Here is a 19,611-nt window from a genome sequence, read left to right as displayed (position 1 = left end):
TACAAACGTATTTTGGGAATACGGGCAATGCGGCATCGCGTTACATTGGAATTTTCCTCCTAACTCCAACACAACACTTCTCATGATATCTTTCTGCTTTCTCCTCATGTTTAAATTGATAAACCCGAAATAAAACTTTAAGAAAACACTACGCTCTATACGGTTAACATTCGCTCTATACTACTCCAGTTATATAAGTGAAAATTATCAAACGAGTGGAAATGCACAAACAAATCAAAGCAATCTCAAATGATAATTTTTCGCTACGTGTCCGTTCATAATTATCAATAGCGAAAAAAAATCGTAACCGACTGCTGAGAAATTATCACCTGAACGATTTTTTCCATGCTTGTCTGCAGATGTCATATGTTACAATATCCGCATTTGCAGAAGCACTACATTAGCTACCTAGTAGGCTAGTTTTCCTAATTCGTGTAAACAAAGTGATTTTTCTAACTTTTCACGCTCTTCAGATTATTTCTTTCGTATATTTAAGCTCAATGTATTACTTTTAAATTGTTTTTCACAAAAAAAAAGTAAAATTTATTTGACCCTCTTCCCCCGCAAATCGGAACAGCTGCGGCTCAGATATCTAAAAAATGACATCCGTAACCCGGGGCGGACGAAGATTGATTTGAGCTGCAGGCGAAAACTTATTTTAGCGCCCCCTTCATTTTTTCGTTTATATCAATAGTTATATTCGACATAGGACCTGGATTTTAGAGAGTCTTTAATGTCCGATTTAATTTCGGGCGGACCGGACCAGAACGAAGCTATCTGGACCGGGTAACGTTTGCGGTAAAAAAGGACTTTTTTCAGATGGTGATGAAAAAAAAAACTAAGACAGATAATTGAGTTGGACAAATTTCCCGTTAATGGTTATTATATTATCTTTTTTGCAAAAAAAAATCTACGCCTTTGCGAGCGACCTTTCGGCAGTGCACCGGAACATTCGCCATGGCGGACGAAAATATGCGTGGCATGTTTTTAAGCTCTTTCTTCGTTTTTTTATTAATTCCTCCTCCGTTTTCGCAACAAAATTGTTGTATTAGATTTCGCGCTTCAAGTTTGCCCAGAAATTCTCGATGGGACGCAGCTGGGGGACGTTGGGCGTGTTCGCCGACTACGGTACCAAATTGATATTCAGCCGCTCCATCTCCTCCAACGATCGCTTCGTGTAGTGGGCCGACGCCAAATCTGGCCAGAACACCGTGTCTTCGCCCTTATGGTATTTCTTGATGAACGACGCAACTTTTTTTTTTTTTATTCTCGCTTATTTTCCGTCGGTCTAGTTCCGCCACTGTTGTGGCCAATCACCGACGCCCAGGGAGGCGACTCCACACCCAGGACCCTAACTCACGACCCGTTTATTAACGGACCGGCGCCAACGGCTTTACTTCCTCATGCGATGGAAGGCGTGATCCCAGAGATTTTTCGCCTCAGAAAATCTCCCGGTGTCGGCTAGGATTGAATCTAGACCAGTTGGGTTGGTTGTGAGTGGATCACGCCACCTCACAACCATCGACACCTATGTCGGCGGTGGGATTCGAACCCAGGCGTCGAGCGTGGTTGGCGGAGACGTTACCAACCACACTAGGCCCCCGCTCTGAACGACGCAACTTCTGGCAGGCAAAGTGCCTATACTATAAATTTACAGTGCCTGTACTAAAAATTTTCCCGTTCACGGTCAGCCCGGAGCGAAAGAAGAGCAACTTTGACATCGCTTTCTCGCTGATTGTCAGCCACAGCCGCACCTTCTTGGGGAACTTGGTCTGTGAAATAAACTTCACCTCGGTGCTCATTTCCTTCGTGGGGAAGGTAAAATATGAAGTGCCCTGCTAATCGTTGCCATCCAGAGTGAGATAGGTCTCGTCATCCATCACCACTCGACTTGATCATCTTATTCAACCGCTGTTGCTGCATCGTTGCCTGCAGCTCCGAGACCAGTGGACGGAACTGTCGCTTCCTGACATGTATGTCCATGTTCTTCAGATACTTTTTCACTGTTTTACCGCATGCACTAACCTCCCGGCCAAGTGCAGGCAGCGATTTAGCCACTTTTCCCTCGGTCTTCCTCTTCAGCATCCTTTGAAGCTTCTTGTCGCTCAGGGTCGTTGGCCGTCCGGAACCGGGCTTTCTTTCGATGTTCTGATCGTTGTCCAATAGTGTCAAGATGTTTTAGATGCCGGAACGGCCATACCCGGCGTCCACAAAGTGCCGCACGATGTCCGTTTTTGACGCGGCGGGGTATCGTTCTTTAAACGCGTACACTTCTGAACGGAGTAGCTTCACTTTTTTCGCCCTCACAGTCAGAGTTTGACTGATAGAGCTGTTAAATTTTTTTCGCTTACTCATAGGTTACTATGATTGATGATGAGTAGTTTCGTCAGTGCGATTAAAGGTAAACCCATGAAAAATCGGCATTTTTTGTCCATTTTTTTCCCGCAAACGTTAATGCTTTCGGAATCCTGAAAAGTTCGGTTAAAAATCAACCTCAACGTGATTCATTACCATTTCTATGAATGTGCGTAATTTTAATTCTGGTAACATATTTTAAAGCAAACAGGTATGTATATATCAAACATTTCCAAAAATTGTGTTCGTTTTGCTATGCTTATAATCGAAACCAAAATAATTTCTGCCACTATGCAAAAATGTGCTCTCTTGAAATTTTTCAGTAATATAAACAATCACAACTCTGTTAGTTTAAACGGGTTCGCCACAGAAGGCAGAATCACAAAAGGCAGAAGCACGAAGGGCGGAAATATGAAAGGCAGAATTTCATAGGGCACGAAAGGCAGAATCACTAGGAGCAAAACCTGTCTCACGATAGCTAACAGCGTGATGCCAAATTAGTGCGAATCCTGTTCACCGTACTAAAGCTGCCACTCTACATTTATTATTTTTTATTATTTGGTAACCAAACTTTATAACTGGTCCAGTTTTGACGGAATGTGCAAATCAAGCCTAATTATTAGATCCGAAACGCGCAAACTGGTTTGGCTTAGGTCTTCAAGACTCTCACTAGTCTCAACGACTTGTTGAATATAATTAACATAAACTGATTCATGCGGCGAAGACGCATAATCGAGGGCAGAGAACAGAGGCAAAATCGCCGTGGTGCCCGCAGTCCGAGCCGGCCGCTGACCCGCCGTCGGAAGCGGCGGCCTCTCGCACACAAACAACTGATCTATTGGTTTGCTAGGTCTACTCAAACATAGTTCCTTTCCTTTAGTTAAGTCCGAACGAGCGGTAGCGAGTAAGGACAGCATACACTTGAACAATATAGTCGGCCAAAGACCGCGAGTGTGTGTTAGTCAAGCGAAAATAGTTGCAACTAGTTGCAGCTGCAGCTCTCTAGCACGCACTAGCAGCGATCGAAGCACACCAGTAAGTTACTATTCCCGCCGCTGGTGTTGCTGTTGCACCTGTCGTTGATGTTGGGATTTGCTTACACAAATGCGGCACAAACAAAGCAACATTTGATTCAATAGTGGCTCATGATAGCCAAAGGCGTGATTCCAAATCAACCATTCTCGCCTCGCGTGACAGTACCGCGTGATTATACTTTTCGTGGCTTTCTTGAATATGCCATTTTGTGGTTCTGCCATTCGTGCTCTTTGTAATTCTGCCTTATGAAATATTCTGCCTTTCGTAATTCTTCTTTTCGTGATTCCGCCTTTTGATTTTCCGCCTTTCGTAGGAAACTCACACGTCACATTCAGCTGACAAATTATGTAGGGTATGGGATAGAGATGGTCGGGTACGGGTATTTTCACCCGAAACCCGTACCCGACCCGTACCCGACGGGTTCGGGTCGGGTTTCGGGTAACGCCAAAAAATATTTTACGGGTTCGGGTCGGGTACGGGTAATTAAAAAACCAAGGCTTCGGGTTCGGGTCGGGTACGGGTTTGAAAAATTCTCAATTGGTCGGGTACGGGTCGGGTACGGGTAATTCAATTTTCGTGCATTATGAGAATTTAATTTTTATCATTTCAAGCCTAGGTGTTTTCCTAATGTCGATAATTGGTAAGATCGGAGAAAAAATTGCACATCCTCACTCAACGAGGGATCGCCCAATACATATTCTGACAGTTGTCGGCAATCTATGCACCAAGGGAATGACATCATGCTATCGCTTTCTTATGTTAGATTGAATAGTTCTTCCTGCAACGGTTTTGATTTAAATGGAATTTTTGTCGGGCTTTTTTCATAACTGGCAGGAAAACTACGGAGCATTGCACAGTGAGGCGACTTAATACAAATGCTTGTCAAGTAAAAAGTGTCGATAAATACGACAAAAATATGGTATTTACTTAATTTTGGGGTGCTGAACACGAATCTCCATTCCACTTATTTGGAGACGTTCACAAAGCACGTGACTAAATTTCTCATGATTTTTTAGCACTTTTCCCCTCACTTTTTTATTAAACAGAATTTTATGATCTTCAACCATAAGCAACGCCACAGGGCGTCCTTTTTACAAAAACAGATTACGTAGTTTTTGCACAACTCCTCAAATCAACCATTTTTCGAAATCGAAGCAAGCGTGCAACGCAAGTAGACGTCTTTTATTTTTCGCGTCCGTGTTTTTACAGGAAAATTATAAATACAAACCGACAACAGAAGTATATACATAAATTTATTAAGCTACATATGCCACTAGTGCCAAGTGTAACAATTTGCTGTGATAATAAGCCAGTGAGCTGTTAAACGTGTTAGTTCAGTGAGTGAGTGGAAGTCGCAGGATTGTGGAAAAGTATAAATTCGAATTGATGTTTGTAATAGAACCCTAGACGGCGCAAATATGGTTTATAAATAAGGCTAAGTATTCTTTCCTGCATATTTCTATTCTATCTTAGATTTCATCGATGAAAATGGAGGATTATTTACATAACGCGTTAATATAGTTAATGGAAGAATTGCTGCGTAATAGTTAGGTGGTATTCAGTAGTTTTAGATATTTTTAGTAACTGATATGCTCCCAGGATTTTCTAAGGAAAACTGGTGATGTTGAAGCTATTGAGTTGGTAAATATCTATAATTCTAATTAGCCCACACAACAGCCTTTGTGATATTTAAAGTTTAATTTCGCGTAACGTAGAGTATCATTTACCAAAAAGGAGAAAAGCTGTTCTTTTTCATATGATCACAAATTCTACCCTGTTATACTCGTAGTGATGCAGTGGAACCCGCGGTCTCTAAACCAAACGAGCATCACCATCCCTCTTCTTCCCAAGTAGTACCGCCTTTTGGTCGTGGCCAGCGTCGTTCTTGGTTAGTTGTAAAAGTATTTCGAACCAGTGAAAATTACACAATGAGAATGTAACGTTGATCCTAGGTCCCAAGCACCATTAGTCTGGTTCATTTTGCAATTCTGTTGGTTTGATCAACCACGGAGTGCAACTGCGGGCAGTCTATCTATGCTTTACTATGCTTTATTTAAGGGATTAAACATAAATAATGCCAGCAAAAAAATAACAAAAATAATTTCAAATTCAGCAGCTTAGACCAGAAAAGCCACAAATGAAATAAATCTAGTCAAAATTTAGCCTAGAAGGGCTAAGAAACGCAACAGGACAAATATATTCTAATTTTTGCTGTAAATGGTTCCGTCTTCCATGTATGATTTTTTGATGTAGTTTGATGCGAAAACAAATTTCCCCGAGTTTGGATATATTTCAACTTAAGCCGCAACAATGGCGCCATTTCGAATTTTTGAGAAATCGGAAATTTTTGATGTTTTTTCGACGCCAAAGCCAAATATCGAAATTTCGAGAGTTTGACCACATATTAGCATCTTCTTACCTACCTTAAAAAAAACAGATCTTAAATCGAACAAAAATTGGGCACAAAACGATGATTCTACGAAAACGGTTTTGGTATGGTTTTAATATATTCCACAAAGCAAAATAATATGGAGTATGATAATCATTGATCGTAATGCGCTAATTTCTAAAAGTGGTAGTCAAATTATGTCTTATATTGAGAAAAAAGTCTTAGAAATCGTTTGGCGGGTGTCTGATCTACGTAAAATGTCAGAAACATGTCGTTTTCCCCTACAATACTAAAATAGGTTTATAACGACGTTAAATTACCTTACTTGAAATCTCTTTAATGTAACATCAAGAGTGTAAGCAACACTAAAAGATACAATAACAGCTTGTCTTCACATGATTCTCCCCTTTTTGTGGGGAGGGGGTCTCATTTTTGGCCAGGACCGGTCAAAACATAAAAATCTCGCTTCAGCTATGTGACAGAATCATCGCAGGTAAATTCAATGTCTGAAACATTTCAAATTATAACAAAGTATTCTCATGGAACGGTTTTAAAATTTAATTTAATTGAAATAAGATCCCAATTACATAGTTCTTAGATAAAATAGGAATCAGTATTTCAACGGTGGAATTGCAATTACAAACTTAAGACGTTCTGAGCTAGACTTACCAATAAAGCAGTGCGAAAATATGTCATACCCTTTCATGGGCAATTTGCATTTTCCGAGCGCATTAGATCCGTTGTAATTATATCCATCCAGAGCTTCGTCCGAGAAAACCATTGGAAGAAATTGAACTATCGACATTCCAGCAGGTTTCTTGCGAGTCAAAAAGTTTACCTTGCGAAATAGTTAGAGGTTTTCATATGTTGCCCGATTGAAATCAGCTGAAAAACCTACATATTCCTCGCGGATGCGATCGTTTTGAGAGACCGAATTCTCGAGTCTCTCGACTTCCTCCGGTTCGACTAAGGGGAACGAAAATCCAGTTACATACGGTGCATTTGAGTCGCGAACTTCGTAAATCTCATCGGAGGATAAAATGTAGTATTTTTCCGGTGTGGTTACTGCAGAGTAGTAAAATGTTAGTGCTTTTGTTAATCGCTGCATAGAAGTAAAAGCACTAAGAATTGTCAGGTGAGTTAACTTATCAATGGGCTCGATACGACATACACGATTTGCGTTTGGTATTATATTTATTTTCCTAAATGGTCCGCGTTCGAATATGGTTCACATCATGTGATGATCCACCGAATACCACGTAGTTGCCAGTTTGCGGAACGACGTAGCACGCCGTTTTGATTGTGCTCGTCATGAATGTTTAACTGTTACAGTTTTGAATGTCCAAATTGAAAACAGAGTGCAATTAAGGTGTTTTTCTGGAGCCTTTTTCTCGTGTAGTTCTGTGTAATAGTATTGTTTATTAGAATTTATGGTGGAATAGATTTTTTTTTTTTTTTTTTTTAAGGGGGGATTTGTTAGTAGCTTAAGTATTTATGATAAATATTAGTAAATAATGAGTATGTGTGTCCAATCACAAATGGTGACTTCTCAACACTGTTAGAAATTTGTAACTTTAATTGTTAGGATTTGTTTGCTTTCGCAATTAGGACTTATCATTCGTAGGGATTTAAACCTACTTGTCAGAAAAGGGGAAGTAAACTTACAACTAACTTAATTGCTAACTTATTGGCTATAAAGAGAGCTTATCGTAGCAATTGAGGATTGCAACGATTTTTGTCGAAAATTGTTAATAATTTTATTTGACATAGCTTCTAATGGTTCAACACCAGTAAGTCTATGTAATTCGAGTGTACCAAACCAAGGAGGACGCTTCAAAATCATTTTCAGAATTTTATTCTGAATCCTTTGAAGCGTTTTCTTCCTTGTTGAACAGCAACTTGACCAGATCGGTACAGCATAAAGCATTGCTGGTCTAAAAATTTGTTTGTAAATCAAAAGTTTGTTCTTTAAACAAAGTTTAGAATTCCTGTTAATGAGAGGATATAAACATCTCGTATATTTGATGCACTTGGCTTGTATACTCTCAATGTGCTCTTTGAAAATAAGTTTTTTATCATAAATTAGTCCCAAGTACTTAACCTTGTCGGACCAACTTAAAATAACCCCATTCATCTTAACAACGTGATTATTGTTTGGCTTGAGGAAAGAAGCCCTAGGCTTATGCGGAAAAATTATCATTTGAGTTTTAGAAGCATTGGGAGAGATTTTCCACTTTTGCAAGTAGGAAGAAAAAATATCTAAACTTTTCTGCAATCGACTGCATATGACACGAAGACTTTTTCCTTTTACGGAAATGCTTGTGTCATCGCAGAACAATGACTTTGTGCATCCTGGAGGCAAATCAGGAAGATCTGAAGTGAATATGTTGTACAGGACTGGACCCAAGACTGAACCTTGAGGTACACCTGCTCTGACAGGAAATCTATCAGATTTTGAATTCTGATAGACAACCTGCAGAGTTCGATCAGTAAGATAATTTTTTAAAATTTTGATTAGGAAAATTGGAAAATTAAAAGTTTGCAATTTCGCAATCAAACCTTTATGCCAAACACTGTCGAATGCTTTTTCTATGTCTAAAAGAGCAGCTCCAGTGGAATAACCTTCAGATTTGTTAGCTCGTATCATATTAGTAACTCTGAGCAATTGATGAGTTGTGGAATGCCCATGGCGAAATCCAAACTGTTCATTTGCAAAAATTGAATTTTCGTTGATGTGTGACATCATTCTGTTAAGAATAATTCTCTCAAACAGTTTACTTATTGAAGAAAGCAAACTGATTGGTCGATAACTTGAAACTTCAGCTGGGTTCTTATCCGGTTTTAAAATGGGAGTAATTTTTGCATTTTTCCATAATTTGGGAAAATATGCAATTTTGAAGCAGCAATTGAAAATTTTTACTAAAAATTCCATTGTGCTCTCAGGGAGATGTTTGATTAGTATATTAAAGATTCCATCGTCCCCAGGTGCTTTCATATTTTTGAAATTTTTAATAATTGATTTAATCTCATTCAAGTTAGTTTCAATTATTTCTGCAGGTAAAAAATTCTGGGAAGAAATTAAATCAAATTGACGTGTGACTTCATTTTCAATTGGACTCACAAAATTCAAATTTGAGTTATGAACACTCTCAAACTGCTGAGCAAGTCTTTGAGCCTTTTGTTCATTGGATACAAGAAAACGTTCACCATCTTTTAAAACTGGAATAGGCTTTGAAGGTTTCTTAAGAATCTTCGACAGCTTCCAACATGGTTTTGAATATGGTTTCAATTTTTCAACTTTAGTCTCAAAATTTTGATTTCTCAGAAGAGTAAATCTATGTTTAATCTCTTTCTGTAAATCTTTATAAATAGTTTTAAAAACAGGGTCACGAGAACGTTGATATTGACGTCTGCGGACATTTTTCAAACGAATTAGAAGTTGGAGATTTTCGTCAATTATTGGTGAATCAAATTTCATTTGAGCCTTTGGAACAGAATAATTCCTGGCATCAACAATTGCACATTTTAATGCTTCCAAAGCGGAATCAATATTCACTTCGTTTTGCAAATCAAGCTCATTATTGAAATTTCTCTCAATATGAGTTTTGTATCTTTCCCAATTAGCCTTGTTATAATTAAAAACAGAGCTCATAGGGTTTAAAACTGATTCATGTGATAAAGAAAAAGTTATTGGAAGATGATCAGAATCAAAGTCAGCATGTGTGATCAAATCACTACATACATGACTTTGATCTGTAAGCACCAAATCAATTGTTGAAGGGTTTCTTACAGAAGAAAAGCATGTAGGACTATTCGGAGACAAAATAGAATAGTATCCTGAAGAACAATCGTTGAATAAAATTTTGCCATTGGAATTACTTTGAGAATTATTCCATGAACGATGTTTAGCGTTAAAATCGCCGATTATGAAAAATTTCGAACGATTTCTGGTGAGTTTTTGTAAATCACCTTTAAAATAATTTTTGAGCTCGCGTGTGCATTGAAATGGTAAATATGCTGCGGCAATAAATAAAATGCCAAGTTCAGTTTGAACTTCAATTCCCAAAGTTTCAATAACTTTCGTCTCAAGATGGGGAAGAGCACGATGTTTGATTCGGCGATGAATAACAATTGCAACTCCACCGCCGGAACCCTGAATCCTATCATATCTATGAACCACGTAATTGGGATCATATTTTAATTTTATGTTAGGTTTCAAAAATGTTTCAGTAATAATTGCAATATGCACATTATTTACTGTTAAAAAGTTAAAAAGCTCATTCTCATTGGCCTTCAATGAGCGAGCATTCCAATTTAATATTTTAATTGTTTTATTTAAAATCATTGCTGAATTTTAAATTAGAAACAATTTTAATAGTAAAATTTGTGCCTATTTGAATGGCTTCAAACATTGATTTTGCCTGCAACATGGCGTTCATAAGATCGAACATTGCCTGTTGCAAAAAAGAAAGTTTACCTGCCGTAATAGGCCCCAGGCAGTTGACATTAGAAAAAATATTTTCGGCAGCAATATTAGCTGGAGTGATAGGTGTACAATTATTTTCTAGCCTGTTTTGCTTACCCATATTAACGGTCATTTTCGAACTACCAACACTAGGCGGTATAATGTTCGAACTACCTGTAACCTGTGCATAAGTTAAACGGGTATGCAAAGGAGTAGGTAAACTATGCGTCACTGGTACGCTTGGAGAATTTTGCTTTGAAGTTGGTTTTAATTGAGAAATTGAATTTTGTTTACCTTGCCTTGCCTTAACAATTGCTAAACGGACTGGGCATTGATAAAAATTTGACATATGGTTGCCGTTACAATTCGCACAGCGAAAATTTTTACTCTCTTTCACAGGACATGTGTCCTTTTTGTGAGAAGAGTCTCCACAATTAAGACATTTTTGGTCCATGTTACAGAATTTGGAACCATGGCCATAACGTTGGCAAGTACGGCATTGGGTGATATGCTTTTCACCTCCGCCATACTTCCTATAAATTTCCCACTTTACACGCACATTATACAAAGCATGTGCTTTTTCAAAAAATTTTAAGTTTTTAACCTCATTGCGGTTAAAATGAATTAAATAATTAACAAGGGAAATTCCAGTTCTCTGACTGTTTTCGCCTCGTGATTTTTGTTTCATTAGAATTACTTGGGTAGCGGCTATGCCAAGTAATTCTGTTAAAGTAAGTTTGATCTCATCAACGGTTTGATCGTTGGTGAGACCTTTCAAGACAACCTTGAACGGCTTGGCGTTCTTGGTGTCATATGTAAAAAATTTGTACATCTTGTCAGTTAAATACTGAACAAGACGATCACGACCCTTTACTGAGTCGGCTAATAAGCGGCATTCACCTCTACGGCCAATTTGATAGGTAACTTTAACGTCAGAAACAAACGTTGAAAGTTCCTTTTTGAATATATTAAATTCAGAAGAAATAGTTACCACAATAGGTGGAACTTTCTCCTTTTTTAAAGATTTTATATTTTGTATAGTTTCGTTATTAATAACTTCCATTTCACCAGCTTCTTGCTCAGGCAAAATATCAAAAGGATTGTCACTACAGACACTCGATGTGTCAGAAAGAGATGCCTCTCTTTTCCTCCCCGCAGCGATGCGAGGTTTCTTTTTTCGTCCAGCCATTTCAGGTGATACGAAAAAAGTTAATGTAAATGTTAAATTCAAAAGTAGGTAGTCTTGAGAAAGACTGATGGGAAATAACTTTCAGGCAATCTTTAAAAGACACACTGACAAAACACAAACTTTGAAGCTATAGGCAGTCAAAGACCAGTCCACAAGCAACCGAAAAAACGTCTGATCTGTAGGACAGTTCAAGACGCACTGATGTGGAATAGATTAATTGATATGTATTCACTGATATGTCGTGTGCAATGAATTTTTGAACGCACTGACTCTCGCATGACAGGTAATAGAAAATTCAATAAAGTTGAGTTTGACATCTGATGACTATTTAGTCAGCCTGAAATAATCATGATTGGTTTGGTCTTATCAATATTTTAAAGACTTTGGATTAGTATGTACATCTACACCTGATGTTTGCACTTAATGTTTTAGATACACCAAGCTTTGCCATTTTTCTATCTTTCCAACAGGATCACACCCTAGGTAATGAGTAGCTCAACTTAGTAATGAGCCAACATGACGCATAGTATGCCTCGAATCCGTCATCTACCACGTTTTTGCACGGTCAGGCTTCAAGTAGGGTTCTATCAGCCAAACATGTGTTCACCTCGAAAGCAATGGTTGTGGATAATACATGAAATCTTATGCTTCACTTTTTCGATTTTTCTAGCTTTTGGGCTGCTTATGTTTTGTATACTATGTTCCAATAATGACTAGGTCGGCATTTTGTTAACAAACTTAATATTAGCTCGATGAATGGTCAATATGGAAATTTTCATTTTTAAATTATTAAGGCTTTGTATGCATGAAACTTTGCCAATTTTTCTATTTAATAGGCAACATTAGCATCGACAACTAAGAGAGAATCGGCGTGAAATGTCGTAGTGTTTCGATGTAAACCGCGTTTCCGGCTCGGGAGAATTTTACTTATATTAACGTTTTCGGAATATAATGATTTCGAGTGGTTTACCCAGATACTTGTTCATGTCTCACTGTGACTGTTTAACCGAAGATTTCGTCCGGTCGATAAATATCGCGATTAACGAAAACGCGATGTATACCTTCCCAAGAATCGCGACGTGCGTTCGTTTTTTCTCGGGATTGGGATTGACTCGGGATCGACAAATAGCTGATTGCTACGAGTAGCATGGGCTACATCGCGTGCGTCGTACGCAGAGGATCGCGACGGTTGGCTAGAAATATACTCATGGTTAGTTTTCGTAATAAGCGTTTTTCGCGGTATCTTATCGTTTTTTTAGAGCAGACAAAGTGTATACGAGAAACGTCGTTGGTCGATCTGTTAGGTAGAAAATGTCCGGTTGACCGAACCCCTAGAGACTCCGCGTCGGTACCTCCATGAGGTCGAATTATCTACATATAGATCAACAACGCGCAACTGATTTCGGTGTAAAGAGGATCACCTTACGAGGAGATATCATATTATTCGAAGTTGTCCCAATTTGATCAAAGGTCCAGTATCCTTGCGTACGATTTATTGTTGCGGTGTAACGTTGTCAAACTGAATGACTTCGAATCGCATTATGAATATCGTGACGGAACTTGTTTGCGCGATACTTGTTCTAAAGAACCCGACACTCGAAATCAGCGCATCGTTTACCAAAACGAACCCTGCTGTGTACCTTGCCCTTTCTCCAACATCCCAGTGATTTCTCGTGGAAGTGCAGAGGTGTTCTCGGCTTCCAATAAGCGAGTATCACGTCAACATTTTCCTATACAAATTCCTTCTTTGACCTGCATTCGGATGCGGCCGGCACTGGTATTGCCTAATATAAAGATTAAGGTCACCGGTTTTTACACATTGAGGATGCATGTTGGTCCCAAGCATCATCTGTTGGTTCTCTGTGTAATTACAGCTGATCTGGCAATAACGGAGTAGCAACCGCGGGCGGTCAATCATGCTCATGCTCATGCTCAACTCCTCAAATCAACCATTTTTCGCCTTGGTTTATTTGCAGTCTAATTTACTTGTAAATGTGCTCATTTTTTTGCTATGGAGATTTAAGCGTATTTACGAAAGCTCGCACTTTATCAAAACCCTGCATATCAATATTTTAAAAAAACGTCGCTCAACCATAAATTTAGAATTAAAATACTGTATAGTTAATTTTTAATTTACAAGTAAATATGAACTTTCACTATGTAATCAATATTTACTGTATTTCTATTTATTATTTGAAATTGACGGTGAAGTTGATATCTCTTCACATATATTGTAAAATAAGTTGGAGTTTTTTTTAGTAAAATAATATATAACCATCTCCTAATATGATGTAGAAATTGGAATAAGCCCAAAGTAAGAACAATAATAATAATGACACGTTAAGTACTTGGGACTAATTTACGATAAAAAACTTATTTTCAAAGAGCACATTGAAAGTATACAAGCCAAGTGCATCAAATATACGAGATGTTTAAACCTTCTCATTAATAGAAATTCCAAACTTTGTTTAAAGAATAAACTTCTGATTTACAAACAAATTTTTAGTCCAGCAATACTTCATGCTGTACCGATCTGGTCAAGTTGTTAACAAGGAAGAAAACGCTTCAAAGGATTCAGAATAAAATTCTGAAAATGATTTTTAAGCGTCCTCCTTGGTTTGGCACACTCGAATTACATAGACTTACTGGTGTTGAACCATTAGAAGCTATGTCAAATAAAGCTATTAACAATTTTTGACAAAAATCATTGCAATCCTCAATTGCTACGATAAGCTGTCTTTATAACCAATAAGGTAGCAATTCAGTTAGTTGTAAGTTTACTTCCCCTTTTTGACAAGTAGGTTTAAATCCCTACGAATGATAAGTCCTAATTGCGAAAGCAAACAAATCCTAACAATTAAAATTACAAATTACTAACAGTGTTGAGAAGTCACCATTTGTGATTGGACACACATACTCATTATTTACTAATAATATATATAAAAAAAATCAATTATCTGTCTTGGGTTTTTCCTTTCTCCTAGAAAGGTATAGCAATCAATAATAATGACACCCACAGTATAGATGACAAACTCATATAGGCGGGATCTTACTAGGCAATGATGGCACAGTTGATATCGGATACAATCTGCCTAAACTTTTATTTTTACCTTGAAGACACTGCTTAAAAGCACTTGCATCAACCACCCAAAAACAATAACACGTTGCTGGTGCCTGTCACTGTGAAATTGAAATTCTTTTGAATTCGTAACATTTATTTGCCTGAAGAGCATTGCGGGGAAGCGACACATCGACTGGATTGGTTATTTTTTTGAGCTGGTTAACATACGTTGCATACCTTCAATGCATTTGTCCGTTTCGAACCGCCTCCCACGTCGCTGAATTCTATCTACCGCGTTAAAAATAATGGATCAATCGAATGTCGATGAAAAAATGTAGACAAATCCCATTGAATTCAACCTTAATTCACAGAAGATTATCAGAACTACTAAATTTTAATTGCACGGATTAAAACTGAATCCATGAAACTACTTTCGCTACATCAAAAATATACATCTCTCTCTCAGATAAAAACTTAATACAAATCAACTTTTTCTTCGAAAGTACAGGTCGGACTCGATTATCCGGAGACTCGATTAACCGGAGACTCGATTATCCGGAATTCGATTATCCGGAATTTTAGACTCGATTATCCGGAATTTTATTTTTTTTTGGTGTCCATTTTCAATTTTTATTCCGAAATTTTGCCTTTACCATCCCTTCTGGCATTTTTGTTACCATTTAAGTCACTTCCGGCATGTTTGGGACATGTCCGAATTAAGTGACAATAATCAATGTCCAATTTTTTTTTTAATCAATGTCCAATTTTTTTTTTTCCCCCTTTTCGCCTCAGAAATAACTTCTGGTTACGCCACTGCATCATACAAGAAAAGTAAAGAAAAGAAATATTTATTTTATGTTCGTTAATCGCAAAATTTCAGTATTTTTTGTGTGATTCGATTATCCGGAAAATTCGATTATCTGGAATGAAATTTTTTTTGATGTTCCGGATAATCGAGTCCGACCTGTTATGATATATTTTTTTTTAAATATGTCAAAAACGTTAGTATGCCGAGCTGTGAAAAGTTATAAAAAAATCAAATTTGATGATATTGCACCCAAATTTTGGACTTAAGCACTTAAATGTTATATCAATAATGGAAAAATATTATGAAACAGCTGACGTTTAAACATTTGTTTTGGTGGCCAGCGCTTTCCCACTGTGCATTGAGATGTTTAGTACGAAACAAATATATGAGATTTGACAGCGATTGCATAGTCTTGGTTTGTACTGTGACCAAGGATGCTGCATGTGCAGAAATATCTGTTTTTTACCGATTTTTAGAATTTATCGATGACACCGAATCTATACTCAAAATTACAGGTTTTTGGCAAATGCAGTGAATTATCAAATTTTTCCCTTTAATGTGTTTATAAAACTCGTCGTTTATTTTAAAATTTACCAGACATGCACTTTTCATAGTGGACCGATTCCTTATAGTGGACTACCCGCCTGAAACTCTGGGTTCATTATCATTCGTTCACACGCACACTCGGTTCTAGCCTAAAAATACGCGAGGTACCCAGGCATTTTGAAATAAAAAATTAAAAAAAAAAATCTAGGACGGGTCGGGTACGGGTCGGGTACCGGCAATTTCGGCGTTTTTTTCTATCGGGTACGGGTAGTTGGAATAGATATTTTTCGGGTTCGGGTCGGGTACGGGTATTTTAAACAAACCAGACTTCGGGTTCGGGTCGGGTACGGGTTTGAAAATTTTCGTTGAGTCGGGTACGGGTCGGGTACGGGTAACAAATTTCCCATACCCGACCATCTCTAGTATGGGACTACTTCAGCAGCGGTTTTCTTCGTCTCGTTTAAAACAGCATTCGAATGCAAAATCTGCTGAGAGCGATCGCTGCTGACGCAATGCAATTCTCTACCGATACTCCAGTTATATTTTTATTAAGTGTTCGCCATTTTGATTGGAATTTGCTAAGCGAGGATGCAACCTTTAAGGACTATGTGCAAGTGGTTTTTTTTAACATCCGTGCTCTTTAGATGGTGTCGAAATTTATGTTTTTGAATGACAACTCATAACGACTGAACAACTTAACCTAACCTCACCTAGTCCTGGAACAATTGAGTTTTTAAATTGCAAAGGTAGCATTTACAAAATCTGTTTGATTTGAAACTGTCATGGTTTCGTTTAGAAATACACTAAAATTGCTTTTTACGCAGGTTTTGGCGTGACTTTTTCACGAGGAATTCTAAAACTTCTTCTTGTTTCAATGATGAGAACATCGACTAAATTTCTGAACAATAATAGATTTTATTTGACTTTTCTCGTTTTGATTTTTATTTCGTTTCGTTCGCAGGTGAAATCAACTCTGCTGTTTGACACTTTTTCATGTCCCCAGAAGAGTTTCGGAATTAACATCGATTTTGGAATTTCCATGTTTGTTCCACGTGCCACCTACCCCCGCGTAATAGACGGCTGAAGTAGAAAAAAAAACGATTTTTAAAAAACAATATAACAAGTGTAGTGTGCTAGAGAGTATTTTTTATTTTTCCAAATTTTACACATTTTTATGCTTTGCTATTGTTTAGAAAGCTTATTAATTTAACTTTATCAAATATATATTTCGTCCTTTAAATCATATAATTTATCCTAATAATTTACGAAAGCGTAAGCTATGTGTTTATTTAAGTCTTTTCAATTTTTCAAATATATTGTATATTGGAAAGATGAAATATCTAATGTTTGTTTGAAAAACCAAGCGTCGATAAGCAAGCAAGACAAAAAAACTAATAATGACAAACACGGCCGTCCGATATTTTGGGAATTTACTAGAACGCCTACAAGCTCATACCAATATACTGTAATCAATTTTGAACATCACTAGAACTTAGCATGGCCTGTTGACAATTGGCGTTTTTTTTAAGTGTTATTGTGTAAAACTTATATTAAAAATTTTCAAGCATTCGCCACATGCTAAATTAGTTCAGCAGTTGAAAAACAATGAAAAAAATATGAAACAGTTGAATTAGGAATAAATTGACACAAAGAAACTTGACGAAAGAGTTTCCAGTTAAGTCGATCAAGGCTATGTTTCGTGAAGCTCTAATGTATGTTCAGGAAATAAACCATTTTAAAAACCATGACTCCTCGTCAACTACGTGAGAGTAAAAAAATAGCAGATACAATTAATTATTGACATGGTGTTTATTCTAAAAAGGACAAAAAGTTTGCCAACATTTTTGACAAATTTCAACGGTTTTTGCAAGTTTTTATTTCTACAGAGTGTACTGATTTTTGTAAATGCACTCTATAAAATTCTCAATGTGTCAATATATTTACTTTTCGCTGCTAAGTACAGGTCAGATTCGATTATCCGGAATTTTAGACTCGACTATCCAATTTTTTTTTGGGTGCGTTTTTAACTTTTATTTCGAAATCTTACCTTTACCACCCCTTTTATCTTTGTTACTACTTATGTCTTCCCAGACTTTGGGCGGACCGGAGCGGAGCCAATCGCACTGGACTTACAACCAGTGATGGCATGAACTCGTGCAAAGTTGAACTGAGTAACACTTTCTCAGATTTGAATCCAACTTGAATCTGCTTCCTCTCGATAGTTTGAGTTTTTTTGCACTGCACACTCTGATCCATTGGGTTTAAATGCGTGCAATGCATGCAGCGCACGATGTATCCAACGATGCAGGCGATGATGTGACGCGATGAGTTTTGTTTCAAGATCGAATTTATGCTTTCAAAAGACAATGCAACAAACTGTTGCAGCCAGTGTGTCGAACAGTTGACATTTTTGCATAACACCGTATCGAAAAGTACTGTTGACTCTCTTGCAGACTGCGACAGCAACGTTCAACTGTACGCTTCTCTATTTGAGAGAATCGTTTGAATAGAAGCCAACACGGATGGTTAACGATTCTCTTTTGTGCCGATCTCCGGCCGCTTCGATATCTCGACTGTCGCATTGTGCGAATGACAATAATTAGGGGCCGTTCCTAAACCACGTGGTCATATTTTGATCCCTTTTTATACCCCCGTACACCCCCCCCCCCCCCCCCCCGTGGTCTTTCGTGGTCTTTTGAAAACATTGCTGTCCAAAAATAAAATATATACATTGATGATGTCACGCACTTAGGAGGCGAAGGGGTTCAGATTATTTTGACATATGGGAGAAAGGGAGTTAACTTGAATGTTTCAGTTTCAGTTTTAAAGTTGTTTATTTTCTAGCTCATCTGCGGTAGCTTAACGGAGCAGTGTTTACAATCAATTTTGCTTTAAAAAAAGAACAAACTTTGTTAGTGAGAGTGATCGTTACGCCCGATTTACTGGGGTTAGTATGTATACAATTTTTCTGGTGAGGGATATTTGGGTTGGGAGTTGAGTTTGTTTATAACTTAATTATTGTTATCGACTGATATCTTATTGCTAGTAACTATTATTTCCTTTAATATTATTGCTACTAGTATTGCTAGCTAGTAAACTATTATTTCTTTTAATATTATTGCACTGCGTATTCCGTTTGTTTGAATCTGGAAATTTTTCCTCTACGGGTACCGCTAAAGTCGAATCAGGTTGTCGTTTTTGTGTCTTCAGTATAAGCCATAAGCCATCAATTTTCGTGTAGTGGGATGATAAATCTAACAATTAGATAAAAGAGTTTAAATTTTGATGTCGGCGTTTTTCAGAAAGCTGTAAAGCTCTGACATGTACTGGAAATCTCCGCTTGCCAGGATGTCTCTAACGGGAACGTTTAGCTGTCTTCCTCGGGCCCGAAGGGAATCTGTTAGCTTGGACCTAACATCACAGAATTCGGAACACGACCAAACAACATGCTCAATGTCGTGGTAGCCATCACCACAAACACAGTGATTACTGTCTACAAGCCCTATACGAAAGAGATGCGTGTTTAACGTGTAGTGATTGGACATAAGTCTGGACATCACGCGAATGAAGTCGCGACCTACATCCAACCCCTTGAACCATGCTTTCGTCGATACCTTAGGAAAAATGGAATGTAGCCACCGTCCCAGTTCATCTGAGTTCCATAATGATTGCCAGCTATTGAGTGTTCTCTGACGCAAAATGCTGTAAAATTCATCGTAAGCAATTGGTCTTTCATAAATATCGCCATCAATAGCACCCACCT

General features: G+C 37.7%; 2 protein-coding genes across 3 annotated transcripts in view; one reads left to right on the top strand and one right to left on the bottom strand.

The window, feature by feature from the left end:
- Positions 1-19,611, top strand: part of LOC129725622 (F-actin-uncapping protein LRRC16A) — a 56,336-nt gene that overhangs the window by 14,488 nt on the left and 22,237 nt on the right. The window lies entirely within an intron of this gene.
- Positions 4,580-13,349, bottom strand: LOC129725628 (uncharacterized). Of its 2 annotated transcripts, none has more exons than XM_055681675.1 (3): positions 13,074-13,349; positions 6,678-6,844; positions 4,580-6,617 (listed from the first exon to the last, which is right to left on the bottom strand). In XM_055681675.1, the coding sequence occupies exons 1-3, from the start codon at positions 13,090-13,092 to the stop codon at positions 6,390-6,392; spliced, it is 414 nt and encodes a 137-aa protein (XP_055537650.1). In that variant the 5' UTR covers positions 13,093-13,349; the 3' UTR covers positions 4,580-6,389. The 2 variants fall into 2 exon arrangements, with proteins under 2 accessions (XP_055537650.1, XP_055537649.1); XM_055681674.1 differs by lacking the exon at positions 13,074-13,349 and having other exon boundaries at positions 4,580-6,285; positions 6,449-6,617; positions 6,678-7,180.

Source organism: Wyeomyia smithii, chromosome 2, assembly GCF_029784165.1.
Source record: "Wyeomyia smithii strain HCP4-BCI-WySm-NY-G18 chromosome 2, ASM2978416v1, whole genome shotgun sequence".
In the NCBI taxonomy this organism is placed as follows: domain Eukaryota; kingdom Metazoa; phylum Arthropoda; class Insecta; order Diptera; family Culicidae; genus Wyeomyia; species Wyeomyia smithii.
This window is presented reverse-complemented; position numbering and strand designations above follow the sequence as displayed.

Coding starts and splice junctions, on each gene's coding strand:
- LOC129725628 (XM_055681675.1), bottom strand. Junction 6,618..6,677: donor ATCGCATCCGCGAGGAATAT/GTAGGTTTTTCA, acceptor CTATTTCGCAAG/GTAAACTTTTTGACTCGCAA.